This window comes from Telopea speciosissima, chromosome 6 (assembly GCF_018873765.1).
Source record: "Telopea speciosissima isolate NSW1024214 ecotype Mountain lineage chromosome 6, Tspe_v1, whole genome shotgun sequence".
Taxonomy (NCBI): domain Eukaryota; kingdom Viridiplantae; phylum Streptophyta; class Magnoliopsida; order Proteales; family Proteaceae; genus Telopea; species Telopea speciosissima.
The window spans coordinates 67,854,128-67,877,088 of NC_057921.1; the positions used below are offsets into that span (position 1 = coordinate 67,854,128).

Genomic DNA, 22,961 nt, shown 5'->3' on the forward strand with positions numbered 1-22,961 from the left:
CATTTGATAAGCCAAGTACCACTCAAAGTACTTTCTTCAACTGTCTTTCCTTACCACTTCTCCTAAGGTCATTTTAGGTCTGCCCCTGACTCTTTTAGTTCCTTCAATTTGAATCAAATCACTACCCGTACTGGAGCATCCAAAGGCTTCCGTTGAACATGGCCATGCCACTTCAAACGATTTTCTTGTAGCTTATCATGTATCGGAGCTACCTCCCAAACCAGTTCTAATACGATCATTACTTACTTTATCCTTCCTAGTTTTGCCACTAATCCATCTCAACATCCTCATCTCCGCTTCACTGAGTTTATCTATATGATGCTTCTTAACTGCCCAACATTCCGCACCATACATCATAGTCAGCCGTATGATTGTCCTATACAATTTTCCTTTAAGTTTTAAAGGAATATGCTGATCACTCAACATTCCGGACGTACCTCTCCACTTCATCCATCGTTTTTTAATTTTCTGTGAAACATCATCCTCTTTATCACCTTCTTTATTTATGATTGAGCCAAGATACCTAAAATAATCACTTGCCGGAATCTCCCTCGCATCAATTTTCACCACCTCATTATCCATCCTAGTGTAACCAAAGTTACACACCATATACTCCGTCTTCGTTCTACTTATCTTAAAACCGTTTGATTTCAATGTTGATCTCCATAGCTCTAACTTGGTGTTAATCCCTACTTTTGTGTCATCCACCAAAACAATATCATCAGCAAAAAACATACACTAAGGAATCTCATCTTGAATGTCTCTGGTTGATATCATCCATGATAAGCGCCAACAAATAAGGGCTTAAAGCTGATCTTTGATGTAATCCAATTGTGATTGGGAATTCACTACCTTGCCCCGTCCCCCCCCCCCCCAAACAGTTCTAACACTTGTCACTACACCATCATACCTATCTTTTATTATTTCCACATATTTACTTGAAACACTTCTCTTCTCTAGTACTTGCTAGATTAACTCTCTAGGGACTTTGTCATAATCATTTTCTAGGTCAATAAAGATCATATGGAGATCCTTCTTGTGAATGATGTGATTTAATAAACGTAGTCTTTCTGAACTGGAATGTGGTTTCCAACAAGCATTTCAAAGTTGATTCCAACAAATCAGCCTTAAGAAGTGTATGTAGTGGATGAGATTCTAAAGTTATGATCGATGCAGGGAAGGAGTATCTTATATACTCCCGCAAGAAGAAAATAAGCCAGCAACAGGCCCAGCTTGGCTAGGTGTTTTCCAGCCCATAGATAGTTATTTTAGTTTTAATTTAAGTTGAGTTTTCCTAGTTGAACTATGTTTCCTTTTTAAGTTATGTTTTTAGTTTCATTGTTAGACTAGGATCTGATTTCCTACTCAGATTAGGAGTAGGTATAGTTCAATTCTTTTCAATATAAACTTGTACAGCCAAGAGCTCCATACGTTGGATAATAAATTGAAGTTTACTTTTCTGCAACCTTTGTGAGATCCAGCCATGGCATAAAGCTTTTGGACAGAGGGAATCTGATCCTGTTTGGTGGAAAACTATATCTATCTTCCTTATTTGTTTTATACTCTGTTTTCTCTGCAATTCAGGAACTGTTTTGTATCCTCTTCCCATCGATATTGCTGTGCTTGATTCCTCCACTGAATAGGTTAAATCTTCTATCATTCATCAACCATTATCACTACTAATCTGTCCTTGCTGATTTATGCCCATAGAAACCTGATTAGAACAACCTGTGGCTTCCCTGTTTTAACCCAGTTTTTCTGTCTCTTTGTTTTTGCACCTGAGATAGTTTTAGTAATCAGAACCAGCTGAAACTTGGTGGCATTCAAGGCCACCCTATCACTGATATTCGACCAGGGTTTTATCCTGATCTGAGTTCTGATTAGAGAGCTATTAAAAATCTCCTGTTTCAGCCACTATTCTGTCTCAGATTTGAAGAACCCCAAATCACTTTTAAACCAGCCGTTGGATTTGCTTATTATTTTGGGATTTGATGGACCCTACCCAGGGGGAAACTCAATCTGAGTTTGGGGGAGGGTCAGTTTCCCATAACATATCAGGAGGCCTCCTCTTAATCCCAACTATATGATTTCTTCGGTTTCTTTGCTTTACATGCAGCATGGAAGTATTTGGTATTGCAATCTCCGTCACGCAACCATAACTCTCTCAATTTTTGTTTCTAAAAAAGTTCCTCTGCCTCAAGGATGTTTGCAAAATGGGTCTCAAAAAGATGAGTCTGATTAGGGCTATTACAGTCGAGAAATATAAGTCTGACATAACTCCGACCAATTTTGGGTTTAACACAGTTAACATGCCAAAAACTTCCTCGTTCCATGTTTTTAATAATGGAGTAAGAACTATTAGCTTGGCATCAATGCTCAACCCATCTAGAGGCCAATGCCCATAGAGGAACGATGGGAAATCGGCATGTAACGCCCTAGCCTTTGAAAAAATGGAATATTTTGGGGTAGGATTTAGGACGAGGATGGGGTATCAAGAAGAACCCTAGCCAGTTTAGGATTACCTTCTCATTGCAGATTCTGGAGTAGGACTCTCATACTTACTGGAATTAATGCATAGAATAGGATGACGCTACCCAATCCAGAATAAAACAGTGCAAAGTGAAATGAATGACAGAGATTTGAGTAAATAAGGAAGAGGACTGAAACAGTGAGATAAAGCCAACAAATGATCATCAGGAACAAAGCTGGACAAAGTACACTCAGATCATAGTTGCAACAGACATATATCTGATGGGGATTGAAGGATAACAATAGGGGGTGGAAGGAAGTGATGAAATGGTTCCTGGTATGAGAACAAAAGTGAATGACAAGAAGAAAAGCAATGAAAAAAACTGAAAATCACAGATCAAACACGCAAGAGAATTAAAATGAAAAAGGATGGTTTTACCTGAGATTGCGAATGTGCCCTGAGCTCCTCCTCCCTAGATCCTTTTTCTCTCTGCAAACTCCTCAACCTCAGACAATTTTTAGCATCAATGGTTGCAGAGAGTATGTGACTTGGATTGTTGTTCAGTTCTAAAACCCACATGTTTTGATTAAGCTGGAGCTGAAGTTGTTTTTAGATTTTGATGAACAAACCATCATTCTCCACAAGAATGAGTGAATGATCATCTATTCCGTAGGCAAAGCATAAGGCACTTTTGTCCTTGGATCAGCAGATGATGAGCTCCATATTTGCTTCCCTTTGGGTGATTGACCACTTCAATCTTTAGCAGTGCCTGTAACATTTGGCCGTGGAACGTAAAGATACACCAAGTCCTGTTGTATCTGCAACTTAACTCCCTCATTTGAAGGCATTTCCTTGTGAAGGTACTGGGTTGTGGTTTTGTTGTGAACAAGGCGATCGAATTCTGGGACAAAATCTCAGTCAAAAGTTGGTGAGTTATGGACATTAGGAAAATAAGAAAGGGGCAAGTCAGCTTAGGATGGACCAAGTGGAATAGGACATATGAGTTAATTAAAACAGCAAACAACCTTTTTAGTGCCTGCAAAAACATGCATGAGTGCATCTGTGCCCATGCATGCTGACGTACATAACTGTATGACATGATCAGGCAAAAACTCAAGTTGCCTGCTAGCTCAGTTGGCAGCCTGGCAAGTACTTGTGCTGGTTGTAGCCAAGTCCCTGGATCAAATCCGACTTCATCCATAGCACTGTATGTGCTCCCCTAATTTCCCTCCCTTGCTCTTGTAACCCAACCCCTGTGGTGGGCAGGCTGCCCTTAGATATAAAGCAAAAACCAATTTTTTTTTTTTTTGGTAAAAGCAAAAGCCGATTTCAAATAACAAAAAAAGATCACATAAGAAGTTTAACATTGAATAAGTTTGACTGACCAAAAAATTTCAAAGAACCAGTTTCAGTGCCTTTGAGCTGACAATGGTTTGCTTGTTGTCTATGGGCCATGGGGTATTCATGTTAAATAAACTGGTGCATAGATGTTATTTTTAACCAAAGCCAAATCCAACAGTTATGACAATTCTCTAGCACTTATGCCCGTGTATTTTTCTTAACTTACATGTGTCCCCAAACCTTCGCTGTCATGCACAGAGTGAACATTTGCACATGCATTTATATTCCTCTTTTTCTTCCCCAAGGTCAGTATTGAACTGTTTAAATTATTATGTAGACTTCATATTCATGTGCATGGCTTCTCTTGAGCAGGGAGGCGTAGAAAAGGAAGTTCCAATGGCATTTGAATGGCAGGCCTAGGCAAAGTATTAATATCATCGTTATAGTCATACAAATAACAGACATCCAGGTTACAGTGAAAACAGAGGCTTGAGATATAACTAAGTTGGTTTTGTTGCACCTTGCTTGTTTCTATTCTATTCTGGTTGATAGTGATATGTAATGAATAAATATTTGTATATGCATTGAAAGTGGTTTACCCGGAATCAATTAAACATCTATTTAAGAAGCCAAGGACATGAACATGATGTGAGAATTCTATATGCACCATGTCTTACCATGCTGGAAGATCTTGCTAGAACTGTGTTTTTGATGATACAAAGCAAAAAATGTTTGGTACCACTCTACTTGAGTTGCACTTTTCTTTGCTCAGAATACCAAGAGGATGAACTTGGTGTGCACTGTAGGTGCCCTTTTTTTTCCCTTTCTTTTGGGGTTTGGGGGGGGGGGGGGGGGGTTGTTACTAGTGGATTAAAACCTCTAATAATAATGTTAAGGCAAATTTCTCTCATTCCCCTATAATTGGTGTATATTCACTCAAACTTCTTTTCTGATTAGAGAGGTTCTAGGCTATTGTGTTTGCACTACTGAGACCAGTTGTCTTTAACTCTTCGTATGAACTTGTAGCAGATGACTTCCCCTTCTCCCCCTCCCCCTCCTCTCTTCTAAGCTCTTCTGGGCTTTCCTGCGCTTTACTCCCTGCTCCCACTGATTTAGCTCACTCAAAACCCAAGATTTCAAGGCCCGATTTTTGCTTATGTCATCCCGTCTGACAGTGTGTACATTGCTTACCTACTACTGTCAGCTCCTCTGCTGGCTGTCTCTGCTCTCATATTTTCTCTTGGTACCATTTATGATCATGAAGCAGAAGTTCAATCGCAATTCCTCCTCCTGTCCCAATCACAAAGACCCCATGTTCTACTGTTTTTTGACTTTTCACGAACTGGCGATGCAGCTGAATCATCTTCATATCGTATTTCTTCGAACAAAGGTTGTGGTAAAGCTAAACCCTTGACGTGTGTCTTGGGTCCGCTATTATAGTGATCCTTCTCATAATCCGTACCTTTCCCCCTCCGACTCCCCCATTAATCTCACTTCTCAACCACCCCTCTTCTCGGCAGAAAAAACCCAAGACTCCTGTGTCTAAGCCTACCTCTTTCGGGATTAACTGATCAATGGCCTCTTAACCCTGACAGCTGACTGGATATGTGCCATTCGGTCCTACACGCATAGGACGTTGTCCTCTGGGCCAAGGAGTCGGCCACTCTTGTTTATCTTGTGGGAATATGGTGGAAACTACAGGACACAAAGAAAGTAGATAAGTGCTTGATATCCTGAGCAATACTAAAGGGTAAAATGTACACTCTGCCGCCTTAAAATCACCATAATATCTTAATCGCATTCATTTTACCATTAACTGGCTAAATCATTGAAGCAACTTTTTGAATGAGATTAGGATGATCTCTAGTATTCTCTCCTTCGACGGTGATTGTTGTTCATCTTTGCAACTTTTGGAACGATGTTCGGACTGAGGGTGTCAACTGAGATGGTTCCCGGTATTCGGGGTGGATCTATATAGGTATCGGTACCAAAGGTGCCAATCCTAGTACTGTCCCATTTAGTTAACGGGACTAAACCGAGGTCTTGATCTTGATTATCAATGAAGCAGGGCTGTACCGGTTCTTAAACGGTTCTAAACCTAGTAGAAAAAGAGAAAACTTTAATGGTTTCTAACAGGATGGTTTCATTAGTAATGTTGTGGATCTTTTCACTATTATGAGATCTATAACAGTCCTTACTTTTGAAAGCAACTTAAAATACGAAACCATGATGAATTGAATTTCATGGTTTTACTTCTTAAGATCACATATAAGCTTCTCAAAATGACAACTAAGAATTAAGAAGGATGAAATAAATAAAAATAAAAAAAAATCCAGATACAGTTTTAGTGCTATCACTAAACAAACTCAAATACATTAAACTCCAACCATAAGATTTGAACAAAATAACATGAAATATACTTTTTGAAATGGTATTGATAGTTCCAGTCCCATCTAGTACGTAATCAGTATTTTGGTACTGGTACCATTGGAAATTCCGTCCCATTTATTATTTGATACAAAAATCAGATCCCAATACCGTGGATGGTCTGGCACTGGGTTTTAGTGGGACGGTTCCGGTTCTTGTCCCAAATTGACACCCTAATTTGGACTCTCTGTCTTTTTCTCTCTCTCTCAAATACAGCATAATCTTCCCTCTGAATTGCGAAATGCCCTTTTTGATTAAGAATTTTGTTGCATTTGAAGGTGGAGATTGCATACATTCGTTGTGGTTTTCGGTTAGGAAATACTATAAAGACTAAAAGTAAAAGCAAAAGTCTTCCGTTTTCCCTGTAGCTTTTACTGATTACTGAGGAGTGAGGAGAGCACTCACTTACTCAGAGGAGAGGCACTGAGATATCCCATTACCATTTCTGATATTTAGAAAATGAGACTCAAAAGAGAGTTTCTTCTCTTCTTTCTTTTGGTACTCCATGCCTCGACTGGTGTGAATGTGATTGTGGCTCAGCAACCTCCATTCTTCCTACCCAGCAGCCAAAGAGTACAAGACCGTGTCTCTCGTCTCACCTTAGACGAGAAGATATCCCAACTCGTCAACACAGCTCCGGCGATTCCTACACTCAGAATCCCTAACTATGAATGGTGGTCCAAGTCCTTACACGGTGTTTCCGCTTCAGGAAAGGGCATCCGATTCAACAGAACGATTCGCTCTGTCACGAGCTTCCCTCAAGTCATACTCCCTGCCGCCTCTTTTGATGCCCATCTCTGGTATCGCATCGGACGGGTGAGTTACTGATGAGAGAGAGGGGGAGACTTTTTATTTTGGTAAACAGAGAAAGGGGGAGACTGAGCAAAGATGAACGCACTAACCTGCTGTGGGAGGTAATAGTCAGTAATAATTAAAATAGACAATTAATATGTTAATGATCCGACTCCTCTCCTGTATTTCTGCCTGCCCTGTACTGCCGTGTGGCCCCATACACAAGCGCAGCGGAAAGTACCGCTTTACCCCCGCTTGAGCAAGGCTCTTGGGCAGGGGTAAGGCGGTACATTCCGCCTTGCTTGTGTGTGGGGCACACACGGCACTAAGGGCAAACAGAAGTAGAGGAGTTGAATTGATATGTTAAACGGTTAAGATTAAAGATAAGAGATTCAAAGGTTTAGATTTGGATGGTGAGTTTAAGGTAGTGAGCAACTCACCACCTCACCCATACTAAAAACCTCCAGTGCTGTGCTGGCTGCTGCTCTTGGGTCAAGAAGGAAATGAGCTCACTGTAGTAATTTGTTACTAACCCGCCTCTGTTCATCGAAGACCGTTAACGGAACTCTTTATTGATTGTGTTTAACTTCTCCTTACAACTCTTCCTTTCCTCTTCTCGTGCCCTTTCCTAAGGTCCATGTCCTTCACTCTATTACCTTCTATTCGATCTTTGACACTTCTCTTTTACCCTTACACTTCTCACTATAAAACTTCTATCTCACTCCCTCACTCCTAACATCCCCTAACTTTGGCAAGGCAACAACCAAGTAAGCAGGGAAGGAATGGGAAATCGTCAAGGATGACTTCTTTGTTGGCGGAATGAAGGCTGGTCGTAGATCACCAGTGATTCTCTGAGCTAGTTTGGATTTCCAACGCCTCGGGAAACTGGTCAAGATAGATGAAAGCACCTTTTTCCTCTCTTCCTTACCAGGAGGTCTTCGGAAGTCCACACAAACTCGAATCTTTCCATTTTCTTTTTCACGGGTACTACATTCGAAAGCCACTCCACATACCTTGCCACTCGAATGGATCTTGTTGTCAGAACCCTTTTGATCTCTTCCTTTACTCTCAAGATGACTTCGATCGCCATTCCGGTAATTCCTTCTATGTGTGTCTCTCATTCTTGTACCTGTTTCGAAGATTGACCCAGTCCGACATATTTTGGTGGTGACCTAAATGGGATTTTTTCTATGGTCTGTGATGGTAGCAGAGGGTTTGGGCCGATAGGTACGACCCAACCCGATGGATCGACCCGTTTGGAAGAGTATTTATGTGTTTTACCCGTCTTATTGTAAAAGTAATGAAATAAATGAGATTTGGGGATTTTCAAGCTAGGGTTTCTTGTGCCATTTTGGGTGTTCTTGAGAGATCTCCATTTGTATCTTCTTCCATTTTACATAGTGAATCATCTACAGCTGTGCCCATGGACGTAGCACATTGCATTGGTGTGTGAACCACGTTAAATTTGTGTGTCAACTATCTTTGCTCTATTTTGTTTGTTTGTGTTTGTTGGTGTTTGCTTTAACTAACTGTTATCAGAGTCTTGGGTTTGCTTCAATCATTGCATTCATGGCTTCTACATTAACGATATACAATATTGACAGGTTCGATGGCACATTAGCTTCAGCTTATGTCAGATTCTCGGATGATGGTTGTTCTTACACAACAACGGTTGAAGAAAGCCCTATTTGGAAAGGCAAAGAAACCTGCAACTATGTCCTAGGAAGATTGGAATGAGATAGATGATAAAACCCTTTTGGCTATTCAGTTATGTCTTTTGAATGATGTTCTGCAAAAAGTTCTTTTAGAGAAAACAGTTGTGGATTTGTTTGTGAGGTTGGAGGAATATGTATCTTACCAAATCCCTCACTGAGAGGCTATAATTGAAGCAACAACTATATACCCTGCACAAGAAAACCTAAAAATCCGTTTTCCTCTTCTACTTGAACCAAAGAATGCTCTGAAATCCCTTTTTTCTCTCTTTCTTTTTTTCATTCCTCGAAACCGAAAAACCAAGAACCACCCTTGCCGCACCTCCCACCCCGACCAAGCCATTGCGGTTATGGTGGTAGTACCGGGGTTGATGCGTGCATTGTTTCTAGTGACTCCACCAGAGAAGAGAGAGAGAATGGTAGGATGGAACCAAAGTTGGGCATTTTAGGGATTTTTAGCATGTCAGAGGGGGAAACAGAGAAGTAAAGAAATGATTTTCCATTCAATAGCAACTTGCAAGTGATAGGCGTCGGTAGTGTTAATGGTGGGTGACAGTAGTGCTTGCTTCGCTCTTCTCCAGCGTCTGCAAATCACCACAGCAACAGAGAGAGAGAGTAGAAGATCAAACGATGAAAGTGTTTTAGTGAAAGGGGAAAAGGGTTCATTCACTACCCTTAAAGGGTAGTTTGGGCATTTAGGATTTTTCTAATCTATTGTCATCACTAAATGGTGACTCACTAACGGATAGGGACTAGTTGTAAGAAATCTTAAAATACAAGGGCCTTCAAGTAATAATTTCAAACTTTGGGAGTGTCAAACGATTGAGCCATAGTAAAGGGGGTGTACAAGTAATTTACCCTTTTTTAAAATACCCTTTCATCCGCAAGTTGCAGCCCTAACATGTATAGATGCCAAGATGGCATCAGTTGCCTCCGCAGACACAGCAAAGCGCGCAATTACCGCTTTACCCGCAGGGGCGTTTCTGATTCTGAATTTCACTTTATTTTGGTATGGGATTTAAAGGCGACGAATTGTACCCCACAGGCCACAAACCAAAAACTCTCTCCCCCTCTCCCTCTATCTCTCTCTGGTGACTGTGAGTAAGAACTGGGAAGTGGAGATCATGCCTCAACCCTCAGCCCCTCAGCCTGTATCGGTAAGACCTAAACTTCGAGAGGTAATATCAGTTTCAGTGATCGAGCTCTTTTCTCTCTCTCTCTCTCTCTCTCTTTTCCCCCCTTCTATAGACTGAATATGTATAAATTATAGATTAATAGTTTTCAAAATACTTTGCTTGCTTAGTTGATTCCTTTTGTTTCTAGGAGTGAAAGTTATTGTTTTAAGGGCTACTGGTATAAATGGTTATGTATGGATGCATCATCAAGGATCACAGGCTAGTATTAGGTTTCAATATCTTGAGGTTTATGCTCAAGGTCCTGCATTTTAAATGATCCAAGTTTTTCTTCTTAAATTCTTAAGTGTTAATATATGTTAAACCGGAACCACACAAGATGGTCAAATATGAGATCGAAGAAAACAACAAACAAGACAATTGCAAACACAAATAGATTTACGTGGCTTGGTTTCACGAGAAACCTAAATCCACGGGAAGAGCAGCGACAAACTTTTCACTAAGCAAAGTGAAGATACAAGTTATTCTGTCCAACCCTCCGCGTCACGAACTAAATCTCAATTTTTCTTTCCTTCGATGCGCCACAAAATTTGTCAGGTTGGGTTGGATCCATATTGCACTCGGATCCTTAGAATACAAGACATACTCAACAATATATTTATTTATGATGCGCTCCTTGGTCATCCCGTTCTCTCGGTGACCAATTTGGACCCTTTACTGTTGAGCTGCCCCGTCCTGCTGTGTTGCGTAGACGAATTTTTTTCCTATCAGGTTCCTTGCCCTGTCTGGTTGTCCGATTCCTCTCATAGGGGGGCGGAAATGACAACTTAACCACACCCTGATAGTGTGTTCGGGCAAGGGATTAGGTTTTCATTTCCTCCCCGCTATGAGAGGAACCGGACAACTGTACCGGGTAGAGAACCTGAGTGGATAATGATTCCTTTAACCAAAAAAAAAAAGTGGATAATGATCCCTGTGCAAATACAGCAAGGCGAGAAATGACCACCTTACCCCAAGCTTACTTCTTTAGTGGAAGCATGGAAGAAGAACTTGATCGAAACTTGTCGAAACCACCGAATTAACCTAGTTTCGCAGGTTTTTGAGATGAGTTGAAGGGTGGTTTTAAAAAATCCAGGGTTTCGACCGAAATTTGATGGTTTCGACCAGTTTCGCCTGATATGTTGGTAATTTCACAAATTTCGACATTTATGCCCATCGAAACTTGGGGAAACCTGACTCAAAACCAGTATAAATACTTAAGTATTTACTTAAGATATTATTCGTAAATAACTAAATACCCCCTATTTGAATCCAGTAAAAATAGTTAAAATATCAAATTCCAAAAAAAAAAAAAAGTCAACCCCCCAGTTCAAGAACAACAACTAGATTTTCGACAGTATTTTCAACTTTCTAATGCTGGGGTTTTTCTCAAATCTAAAAATTTCATAAATCTTAATATGGTAAAACATTGTTAAAACCAAAAAGTGCAGTAATAATTCATTTGTTTTGATGTCCAAAACAATATTTTCTTTCAGAACGATTTTGACAGTATTTGCGCACACCAAATTAAGTTTGACCGATACATAACTCCTACAATATAAACTAGATTTAAGCAATCTTGGACTTGTTGGAAAGCTGTCAAAACAAAGCTTTCTAAAAAATCCAAGATTGTTTAAATCTGATTTATATTGAAGGTGTTATGTTCCGGTCAAACCTTATTTGATACCATATCCAAGAACAATATACAGTATCAAACTTGGATCGAAATCCCAAGTATTATTTTTAGTGTTCTCTATGTGAAACTAATTCATGGATTTGATTTAAAATGTAAAAAATAGGCAGTATAACAAAAATTAGGACAAAAAATATAACTTTTGAGCCTCGAAACCAATGTTCAGTTAACCTAGAGAAAGTTTCGAGTTTTGATAAAGACGAACTTGAATTTTGGCTTGTCGAATCCTAGTGGAAACCCGAGTTTTAGAATCTTGCCAAGCACAACCAAAAGAGCCAGATCGCCCGGAAAACCCTAGTAATAAAACGTAGTGGCACTTTGTCACCGATCACATCTTGTTTCCGAGTTCTGCTCGAAATCTGATTGTGTTAGACGTTCAGGTTAACTATGAATGCACAAAGCAAGAGTGAGGACTGCATAGGATGGGCGGCAAGAGATCCATCTGGAGTTCTATCACCCTATACATTCAGCCGCAGGTATGAGATTATGACACACAGCTTGTATCTTTGGTCCTTGATATTCCTCGTCTTCTGGTAACGCTATGTGCTGTTCTCTTCCAGCCCATAAAACTGAGGTTGCTTTTCAAAATCTCTTTTGACGGCTCAATCCTCAAGGTCAAAATTATTCCAATTATGCCTAAAAATCTCTTCAGGTGATCAAGAGAGTCCCCCTTTGACCACACTTTCCCATTCCAACCCAGATCTTCTCTGGTCTCGGATTCTCTAGATCATTCTCAACGCAACCCCTGGCTCAGCTAGGTCTCGAGAGTATTTTAGTCGGCCCGTCAATCTTCAAAACTTGGATTTGGTAAATCAACGGTGAAACTGGGGAATTTCATGTCCTTGCTACATACTTTTTCATGCTTTAACCGCCAGTGATTTGTTTCGTTTCGCATGATTCAGTTAGTTATCAGTGAAAGGAACTTTATGCATTGCCATTTCCCAGCCCCCACTCCCCAAAACAAATAAAAAATAAATAAAAGGCCAGAAGGGGTGATAGGAAATTAGGAAGAACGTACTTGACATGTTTTCTTTTTAAATATCTTCTTTACTTGATTTTTACATAATTGATGCTAAATGTTATCCACACTTCCACAGTGCAATGTACGAAGTGACTTCGTAGTTTTTTTGGATTGAGTACGTAACCTAGAGGACCAAAGAAGAAAGGATATCTGTAATCTGTTCACCTTTGTTGTATTTCAATTCGTCTCATGGTGAAATACAGACATGGAGTCATGAATACATAACTTTCCAAGTTTACTGTTCCATATTGACTGTTGCTATATGAAACAGCCATTATGTAACATACATGATGATGAGAGGAAACCTTTATCTCTCTTTTGGTTCTTTGGCTTTAGTTTTCTTATTGTCCTTCAGCAATTTCAAACCTGTACGTCATTAATTTTTTTAATTTTTTGATAAACGAAGAAACACGATCTAGTGATTACAAGGTCAAAAAGCACTAATAAGTGATTGAGTAATGTAGAATTGCTAGGATGAAAAAGGATCAACACCAACACACCTACAGTAGACCAGAATCACAGTGTTTCATTATACTCAAGTATGTGGATAGACTATAGAAGGTTGACTAATCAAGATCAAACCAATGGATGGGGCTGATATTTTAACCCAAGGATGGGCTGTTAGGGTGGAATATGTACCTAAAATCTAAGGCTCATCCAATTGACAGATTCAACAACAGTAACAGAAATAGAAGGTTAGGAATCAGGAAATTAGAAAGTAATGAAAGAACTATGTCAACCCTCGATCCTACAGCCTGATGAACTCCAAACTAGGATCAAAGAAGCTGTCCAGGAGCAAAATAACATATTAAGAATTCAAAGTAATCCAATGGTCAGATCTTAAGAAATCAGAGATGGAAAAGCAGAATGGAAAACTGTCTAACAGGCCATCGCAGACACAAAACAGAAAACTACAAACTTTTATTCATCCAAATCATACATGAGCCTTGGCTCTTACAAGCTATATATCGAAAACGAAATAAGAATCCTAATCTTACTAGAAAATCAAATCCTATTGCTAATTACAAAATATAGTTGAAAAATGAATCATAATACTAATAGGAACACTTAAATAGCTAACTAACTAAGCCTAATCCCGTATGCCTACCTTCTACCCATTACAGAGGGCGGGCATTGGTGCAACAGTAAGGTTGCTCCATTGTGATCAAGTGGTACACGGGTTAGAGTCTGGAAACAGCCTCTCTGTGAAAGCAGGGGTAAGGCTGCGTACATTATGACCCTCCCCAGACCCCGCGGTGGTGGGAGCCTCGTCCACTGGGTACGCCCTTTTTTAAAATGGCCCATTACAATGAAAACACATGGGATCAAAGGCCCAACACATACATAACCCCACCAAAGGCTTATTTCCAATAAAATAAGCCCATTATGTGACTTATCTGCATCATTGAGGTTTTATCACATCAGTGAATTCAACCAATTTTCCCCCTTAGATTTCCAAATTTTCCATTTGCTGGTATCATTGTTTTTCTTGTGGGGTTAGAGAATCTTTTGTTGAGTGATGGGGACCTGGATTCTGTCCAAACCTTGGCATTGAAAATCTGGAAGATTTATGGATCTTTTTGAGATTTTCATCGAAAGCGAAATTCCAAGAAAAATTATATATACATTTTTGTCTTGATGCTCAAGTATTGTAGCAAGAAACCTGAACAATCTTTCCGAAGCAGATTTTTTTTTTCATCAATTTTTCGAGCCTAATAGAAGAAATGCTAAATGTCCATGTATGCTCATAATCAATCTTTTTTAAGTACCATGTAGCCTTCAGAGTAGTTAAATCTGTTGCTCAAAAATGCTATTTGCTCCATCTTAGTACGAAGATGATGCTATTATGCATTAGTTTTCTTGCAACTCAAAACACCATCATCCTGTTGTGCAGATAGCAAGCTCATAAATAGCTGCATCTCATGATTCCTCACTAACTAGTATGAAAAATCTATACAGGGTTGTTGGATATGATGATGTAAAGCTGAAAATTACACACTGTGGAATTTGTTATGCTGATGTCATATGGACCAGGAATAAGCATGGTGACTCAAAGTATCCTTTGGTGCCTGGGTATGTGCATTACATTATTCGATTTGTTTGATCTAGGACTAATTTCTTGATTTGATTCAAAATTGTTCATTTATATTGTTGGTGAACAGACATGAGATTGTTGGAATTGTTAGCAAGGTGGGCAACAATGTCCACCGCTTCAAAGTGGGTGACCATGTTGGAGTGGGAACGTATGTAAACTCATGCAGAGATTGTGAGTATTGTGATGATGGTCTAGAAATTCATTGCTCAAAGGGAGCAACCTTAACTTTTAATGATGTCGACGTGGATGGAACAATTACAAAAGGTGGATATTCTAGTGATATTGTGGTCCATGAAAGGTGAGTTGGTTGTATAAATGATAAACTAAGTTTTGTTGTCTATTCTTTATGTTTTCTGGATTTAGCTTTCATTGAATTGCTAGCATGTTCATATCAAACGGATTATGGTATCTGAATCCTCTTCCTTTCATCTTTGCCGACTGAACTAGAAGTCTAAATACTTGTGTTCTGCATTGCATTTTCAAATGTGTCTTGAACATGTTTCAAGATTACACTTGAAAAGGCCAAAATCTCGTGACTCATTGTGGATTCTACTTGATTGAAATGAAACATAGGTTGACTCACTAGGTATGCAGAGTTTTGATCAAAAGTTTCATATTTGCACAAAATTTTGGTTGAGTTTCGATTTTGGTTGAAATAAGTTTAAATTTTAACCCATTTCATGCGTTTTGAGAGGTTTCGACAGTAAGAATGTATAAACATGCATAGATAGGCAGTCCCTATTAATTTTTTATGATGGCACTTTTTGACATTGGTGTACTTAAATGGTTTTTCTTCATTCTTAATAAAGGGCGTAACCAATGCACGAGGATCCTGACACTTTTTTCTTCATTCTTAATATAAATTTCAATTGTTTTTATTGAATATTGTGTTTTCTAGTACTAACTTGTGTGTAGAATAAGTTATATAAGAGAAAAGATATCGAAATATACAGTGTATAGCACCAACCTAGGTTCTGAAGACAAACTACCATTTGGGTGTTTTTTTAACAATCTAAATGTTCAAATATGTTTAGAGATGCTTAATTAGGGTATCGCTGAAGTATGAGGCCAAAATATGACCATTTAACCACTTAAGTAGCCAATTGAAATGTACTAGATTTTGGTCAAATTTTGACAAAAATCCAAAACATTCAGTTTCAACCTGGGTCAAAACCCAGGCTGATATCGAAATATCAACCTATGATTGAAAGTTGAAACAAATAGAACCTTAAAATATTTTATGGAAAATAATTATTTTTTATAAATTCATTTATATTTTCCACCATTTAGCATTTTTTTGGTTGGACATGACTAGTAAGCATATTTGAACATGATTGAGTGATGGGGGGGGGGGGAGGGGGAAGGTCAGGAAAAGTGAAGAAGAAGGAAAGGAGAAGATGAAGGTAGAAGAAGAGAAGAAAAGAGGAAGAGAGAGAAAAGGTGCTCCAAGCACCAAACGACCAAAAGTCAATTCATTTTCATTTTTTTCATCCTGTTTTCTACAAGGCTGTTCACAACTCTTATTTAAAGGGAAACACAATAAGGGGAAAAGGGAATAAAAAATCCAGACTAAGAGAATTCCTCTTCTAAATTTTGACCATCCATGTGCTGGGTGGTTGTAAGTTGTAACCACCTTCCAACCTACTAAACTAACTATAAACTGAAATAAAAACTGAAATCCTACAGCAATAACTGCCAAAGAAAACTAAAAAGATGTTGTCCATCTCATGTGGGGTCCACCAATTGGATCGGGCTGGTCCAAGATTCTCCTGTTTCATTTTGGATCAGCCTGGACAGAGATTCTCCTGCATCAATTCTCCCGGAGTTGAAAAAAACTTGACTACGAGTTTTATAGAATGGAAGAATCAAATTAGTAACATCGATGTCAATTTCAGTCGTCAATCAACCTGTATAAAATCAATGAACCAAAGCTGATGGTAATTTTGTAATTACCAGAATTTTCATAAGGGTTAAATTGTAGGTAAAGTGAATAGGACATAGTAGGGTTTAATATTTATTGTCTAGGGATGAACATGGAAGGGTTTGTAAAATATGGACTAAGTGGGGTAAAGAGAGAAAGAAAGGGTAAGATGGGAAAAGTAATAAAAAAAATAAAACAAAGAGATGGTTACATAGAGATAGTGTTGTCTTCTTCCTTATGACTCAACAGAACCAACAAAATCCAGCGGTAAAACCAGCATAAGGAGTGTTCAATCTCTACCAAATCGACTTGTATTGACTCGAAATTTCTGGAAGAAGTAGATTTCTCAATGTTCTAGTGAATCCAGCCCACAATATGGTGAACCAGCAGTTGGAGATTTAACTTGAAAAAAAAGAGTCTGAAACAGGTTCTGGCAGAACAATTGAACCATATTTGAAGTTCTGGTTCAACTTCCAGTAGAGTCCAAATCTTGACTCGAAAATCTGCAGGATGAGTCGTTCCTATTGGAGGGATGAGCCCTTAAAATGTAAACAACTGGGGAATGCAAGTACCGCCCAGAACAGAGTATTGATGGCAAACACAAAGGAAGAGGAATATTAGGAGAGGAAGAAGAAGAAACTAAGGGGGGGAAAGAGAGACCGAGAGGAAGAAGAATCCAAGAGAGAGAAAGAGAGAGATCGCAAGAGGGTGAGGAAAACTTCAGCAACGCAGGGGAAGAAGTGAAGAGAGAGAGATTCACCCAGGTTTGGGCTCTGATACCAAAATGATGGGAGGGGGGCAAGGTCAGGAAAAGTGAAGAAGGAAAGGAGAACATGAAGGTAGAAGAAGAGAGAGAAAAGGTGCTCCAAGCACCAAACGACCAAAAGTCAATTCATTTTCATTTTTTTCATCCTGTTTTTTACAAGGCTGTTCACAACTCTTATTTATAGGGAAACACAATAAGGGGAAAAGGGAATAGAAAATCCAGACTAAGAAAATTCCTCTTCTAAATTTTGACCATCCATGTGTTGGGTGGTTGTAACCACCTTCCAACCCACTAGACTAACTATAAACTGAAATAAAAACTGAAATCCTAAAGCAATAACTGCCAAAGAAAACTAAAAAGATGTTGTCCATCTCATGTGGGGTCCACCAATTGGATTGGCCTGGTCCAAGATTCTCCTGCATCATTTTGGATCGGCCTGGACAGAGATTCTCCTGCATCATTGAGTGAGGAGAAGAATCCAGTCATACAATGGGGATGGAGTCCTCCATGGGTGCCAAGAATACCAATGATCAAGATACCATCATTATTTTGGGAAAACGAGTTCTCAAATTTTGAAATGGATGTTGTTTTCCAACTTTTTGTATGTATATCAGTAAAATATTTTCTCCCTTTTTAATCCATATACAATTTTGTATTGGTTTTCTACAAATACTGTTAATGTGAAACAAACGCAGTGTTTAGTTCCTGTACAAACTGTACTTTTAAATACTGTAATGCTACCGCCTTCATTTTTGTAAAGGGAAAATGCAGTTCTCGGTGTATGTTATTTTGTTGTAACCTTGTGTCTAGTTTGTAAAAAATGCTTCACTTGTGCAATGATGTTGATCTAATCCCTGCTGCCAAAGTTTTCTTTCCCCCATATTTGACATGGTTTGGCCAGGATAAATTAGCGTTCTTGGTGCTGAATCCACAGGTACTGCTATAGGATACCGGAAAACTATCCATTAGCTTCAGCAGCACCCTTACTTTGTGCCGGAATTACAGTGTACACTCCCATGATGCGCCATAAGATGAATCAACCTGGCAAATCTCTTGGTGTGGTTGGTCTTGGTGGCCTTGGACATATGGCTGTGAAGTTTGGAAAGGCTTTTGGGTTAAATGTAACAGTTTTCAGTACAAGTATTTCCAAAAAGGAAGAAGCTATGAACATACTTGGAGCGGACAAATTTGTGGTAATATCTGATCAAGAGCAAATCAAGGTAATGTTCAACGCTTATGGTTCAAATTATTTGAGAGTTCTTGAGATTAATGTGTCTATTGTTTTACTAATAAAGAAAGGTTGAGAGTGGGGGGGGGGGGGGGAGGTGATCTTATTTGAAAAAAAAATTCCATCATAAACTCGAATAAATGTTAAAATCTTTAAGAACAGCTGCCAATAGAACATGTTTCTTGATTGATGACTAAATTTGTGGGGTTTGGGTGGAAGTGGTGAAATGCTTGTGACAATTTCTGCTTTTGTTTCCAATGATTATATCTTTTCCCGTACAGGCCTTGGCGAAATCCCTTGACTTCATACTTGACACTGCTTCTGGGGATCACTCATTTGATGTTTGCTTGTCACTCTTGAAGACTGCTGGAGTTCTAGTGGTAGTGGGCTTTCCAAGTGAGATCAAGTTTCTTCCCGGAAGCCTTATTCTGGGTAACTAAATCCCTCTTACCATCCTCCAAAAATAAACTTGGAGTAGTTTGCATATATTATTGCTTTCAGATCTCCTTTTATTTGATAATGTGATATGGGCAATGGTTGGTCAATTAACTATTGCACAATGTTTATGACTTGGCAGGAATGAGAACTGTTTCAGGAAGTATCACAGGTGGTACAAAACAAACACAGGAAATGATAGATTTTTGTGCTACCAACAACATATATCCAGAGATTGAAGTAGTTCCAATTCAGTATGCAAATGAAGCAATTGAGAGAGTAATAAAAAGGGATGTGAAGTGTCGTTTCGTGATTGATATTGAGAACTCCTTGAAGTGAGACCATTTAGGGATATGACTTTGGATTGGATGTGGCGCTGTGACTAGCATTTCCCATTCATGTAATCTTAAGCGCTGTATACAGTGTTGATTTTCAGTGTATGTGAGGGTAGATAGGTTTCCTAGAAATGAAGCAATTGAGAAAGTAATAAAAAGGGATGTGAAGGATCGTTTCGTGATTGATATTGAGAACTCCTTGAAGTGAGACCATTTAGGTATATGACTTTGGATTGGATGTGGCGCTGTGACTAGCATTTCCCATTCATGTAATCTTAAGCGCTGTATACAGTGTTGATTTTCAGTGTATGTGAAGGTAGATAGGTTTCCTAGAAATGAAGCAATTGAGAAAGTAATAAAAAGGGATGTGAAGTATCGTTTCGTGATTGATATTGAGAACTCCTTGAAGCGAGACCATTTAGGGATATGACTTTGGATTGGATGTGGCGCTGTGACTAGCATTTCCCATTCATGTAATCTTAAGCGCTGTATACAGTGTTGATTTTCAGTGTATGTGAAGGTAGATAGGTTTCCTAGAAATGAAGCAATTGAGAAAGTAATAAAAAGGGATGTGAAGTATCGTTTCGTGATTGATATTGAGAACTCCTAGAAGCGAGACTATTTAGGGATATGACTTTGGATTGGATGTGGCGCTGTGACTACCATTTCCCATTCATGTAATCTTAAGCGTTGTATACAGTGTTGATTTTCAGTGTATTTGAACAACACTGTGTTTTTGGTAGATGGGTTTCCTAGAAATGTGCTTGTTATTCTGCGGGGCTTTGGCGAGCGGACGTAATCATCCCTATATTTCTTGTCAACTTGTATTGTTGGCCCTTGTTCTTTTTCTTTTTTATTTGGGGAGGGTTTTCTTACACGGCTGCATGAGAGGGGGCATGATCGTGCAAATGTGCACGGCTATGCACGTAACTTTCAGTCTTTTTATTTTTATGGATCGATGCGGCAGCGCAATGTCATTGTCCGCCCAACAAAGGTCCACGGGCCTAAGGTTTTTGGTTGCCTATAAATAGAGGTGGTCTCATTTGGCCAAAGCACCACCCAACTAACCAACCAAGCAAGTGAATTATCAAGCATTGTAATCCAAGCTTTTGAGCAATATAAGTTCTATTCATTCAAACTCTCTTGTGTTCTCTGAGTTCTTTTCCCAAGTCCCTTGCTAGAGTTGTGGAAAGGTTGATTTAATGCTAGCATGAGTGCTAAGTGCCGGTGCGGTTACTTAGAGAGGTCCAAGTCTGTGACAGCAGGTTGCGTTTAGATACATGGGGCGTCATTTCCACCATTCCAGATTTCAAGGGGGTAGGAGTGGTCATTTCACACACTTCCCATGTGTCTGGGTGCTGTGCGCATCCCGGTCATAGAGAACATTTTTCCTATTTTAATATATTTTTTTGTTGTGTGTCTGTGTGGGGGGGGGGGGGGGTTGGAGTTTGTGCCGCGTTGGGGTAATGAATTTTGTGGTACATGACCAAAGCGACCTGGTTGATTTTTCATTATCAGTTGATTCTGCATCCCTTTCAACTGCTGTACATTCAATCTTGTAGCATTGTCGTCGTTTCATTGCAGTTATTTTTATAGTTATTAGGATGAATGCTTCCATCATGTCCCTTAAGGAGAGGTTTATCTTAATGGCCTAAATATTTTCCATGTTGCATCTCCATTGGCCTTTGAGTTTGGTAGACAATTCTTCATCATAATCTATTAATTTGGAAAGTTTTGCTATGTTCAATTCTTCTAGATATGAAAGTTTGGAAATTGAATTGACTCTTCAACTTTGGCAGCTTGGAGCTTACTGGAAATGTAAGGGTAAAAGTCTTTAACATGGTGGGCTCATGGTAAAGCTGAGGTCTAAAACTTGAAAGATGGCTAATCCAGGGGAAGGTCTTACCATCCAACAGTCGGACTGAAAAAAGGAGCCTTAAGCGTGGCTCATAAAAAACTAGACTATGTAGAGAATCAATCCTATAATCTGATTAAGTTTGCCATCCATAATATATTGAAGAATATGAATGATTATCATGGGTGAAAAGGTTATTTTGAAGCAATCCTCTTCAATCCGGAAAAAAAATCCTTTGTAGTGCCATAATCTTATTGTGCACTGCAGTGCGGGTTTGAGAGCTCAACACATGGAAATTGCGACATCCAACGGTGTCGAGTTTGAGAAGAAAGAAAGAAAAACACTTTCTTGCATCGAGCACCGATGGATGAAGCATCGTCCACGTGTCGAGCTCTCCAGCCCGCACTGCAGTGCACCGCAAGATGTCTGCACTATAGAGGATTTTAATCTCTTCAATCCCCATCATGCTAAGGAAGATTACCCTTATACTAAAATAATAATAATAATAATAAAGGGAAGATTACCCATAAATTTAGTAAATGCTCACTATTTAATCAGATTAAGGTTTCCTTTGTTTTTAAATGGCAAAGAGAAGAGATTACCATTGGTGATGTGATAGACATGACTCTAAATTATTATTAACTCCCACCTTCTAAGTTATCATTAACCCTCACCCCCTACTTACGAGGACGAAAATATCTCTCCTCAGTCCAATAAAAGGGTTAGCTGATCCTATGGCTGAAGAGAAATTCTCACTTCACCATGAGTGAAAGAGGCACTCGGTCCTTTCGATATATATTTTTTTGGGGAAGGTATTCATGTATGGGAGATTCTCCCATCAACTTTGTCAAATAAGGGGGTTGGGGTGTTTATGTCATTTTTTATTGGTATTTATGCCAATCTAATTGCATTTAATGTCGATTGTGCACATACACAGCCGTGTTTGAAAACTTTTGCCCATATTTTTTTAGGGCAAAAGATCGATGCTTGGTCGTGTAACCTTGGGATTAAAATCCTCTGCAATGTGGGCATCTGGCAGTGCACTCTAGTGCAACCCTAAGAGCTTGACACATGGAAGAAGCTTCATCCAACGGTGCGAACTTGATGCAAGGTAGTTATTTTTTCTTTCTCTTCTTTCTTCTCAAGCTTGACACCCTTGGAAGTCGCATCTTCAACATGTTGAGCTCTCAACCCACACTACACTGCACCACCAGATTAGAGCAATGCTAAGGATTTTTTTTCCCATAACCCTGCACTAGCATGGTGGCCAATGAGAACAGACATAGGACATCAACACAGATAGAATGTTTTAGGGAAAATATCATCCCCCTCCCCTCTAAGGATCCATAATATCGACCTAATACCCAAGTTTTACATAATGATAATGCCCTCCTTTACTTTTCCAAGATTCTATCAACCGTACCCTAACCATTAAACGCCATTAAGTGATGATGTGGCATGTACAAAATTTTTAAATCCCCAAAATACCCTTTATATAACTCTATTCCAAATTTACCCTCCCCTACTTACCCTTTTGCATCTTCTCCCTCTTTGCTTCTTCTTCTTGTTCCTCCTCCGCCAACACCACCATCATCGCCACCCCCTCCGCCTCCTATCCTCTTCCACAGCCAGCACCATCACCACCACCGCCAAAACCCTTTCTGCGAAACATATGCCAAATATATTTCAGTCTTCACT

The 22,961-nt window shown here is 39.3% G+C and overlaps 2 protein-coding genes across 3 annotated transcripts in view; both read left to right on the plus strand.

The window, feature by feature from the left end:
• The window catches only part of LOC122664604 (probable inactive purple acid phosphatase 29), a 36,428-nt gene extending 31,917 nt beyond the window's left edge, over positions 1-4,511 (plus strand). The window contains exon 4 of the mRNA XM_043860495.1: positions 4,184-4,511. Within this exon, the coding sequence (XP_043716430.1) occupies positions 4,184-4,218 (35 nt within the window). The 3' untranslated portion in view covers positions 4,219-4,511. The remainder of the gene's footprint in view (positions 1-4,183) is intronic.
• A 5,346-nt stretch (positions 4,512-9,857) lies between these two features.
• Positions 9,858-19,627, plus strand: LOC122663602 (probable cinnamyl alcohol dehydrogenase 1). Of its 2 annotated transcripts, none has more exons than XM_043859200.1 (7): positions 9,858-9,899; positions 11,988-12,083; positions 14,588-14,701; positions 14,791-15,021; positions 18,345-18,630; positions 18,920-19,070; positions 19,216-19,423. In XM_043859200.1, the coding sequence occupies exons 2-7, from the start codon at positions 11,995-11,997 to the stop codon at positions 19,410-19,412; spliced, it is 1,068 nt and encodes a 355-aa protein (XP_043715135.1). In that variant the 5' UTR covers positions 9,858-9,899; positions 11,988-11,994; the 3' UTR covers positions 19,413-19,423. The 2 variants fall into 2 exon arrangements, with proteins under 2 accessions (XP_043715135.1, XP_043715134.1); XM_043859199.1 differs by lacking the exon at positions 9,858-9,899 and adding an exon at positions 19,579-19,627 and having other exon boundaries at positions 11,952-12,083; positions 19,216-19,374.
• The last annotated feature ends 3,334 nt before the right edge of the window (positions 19,628-22,961 follow it).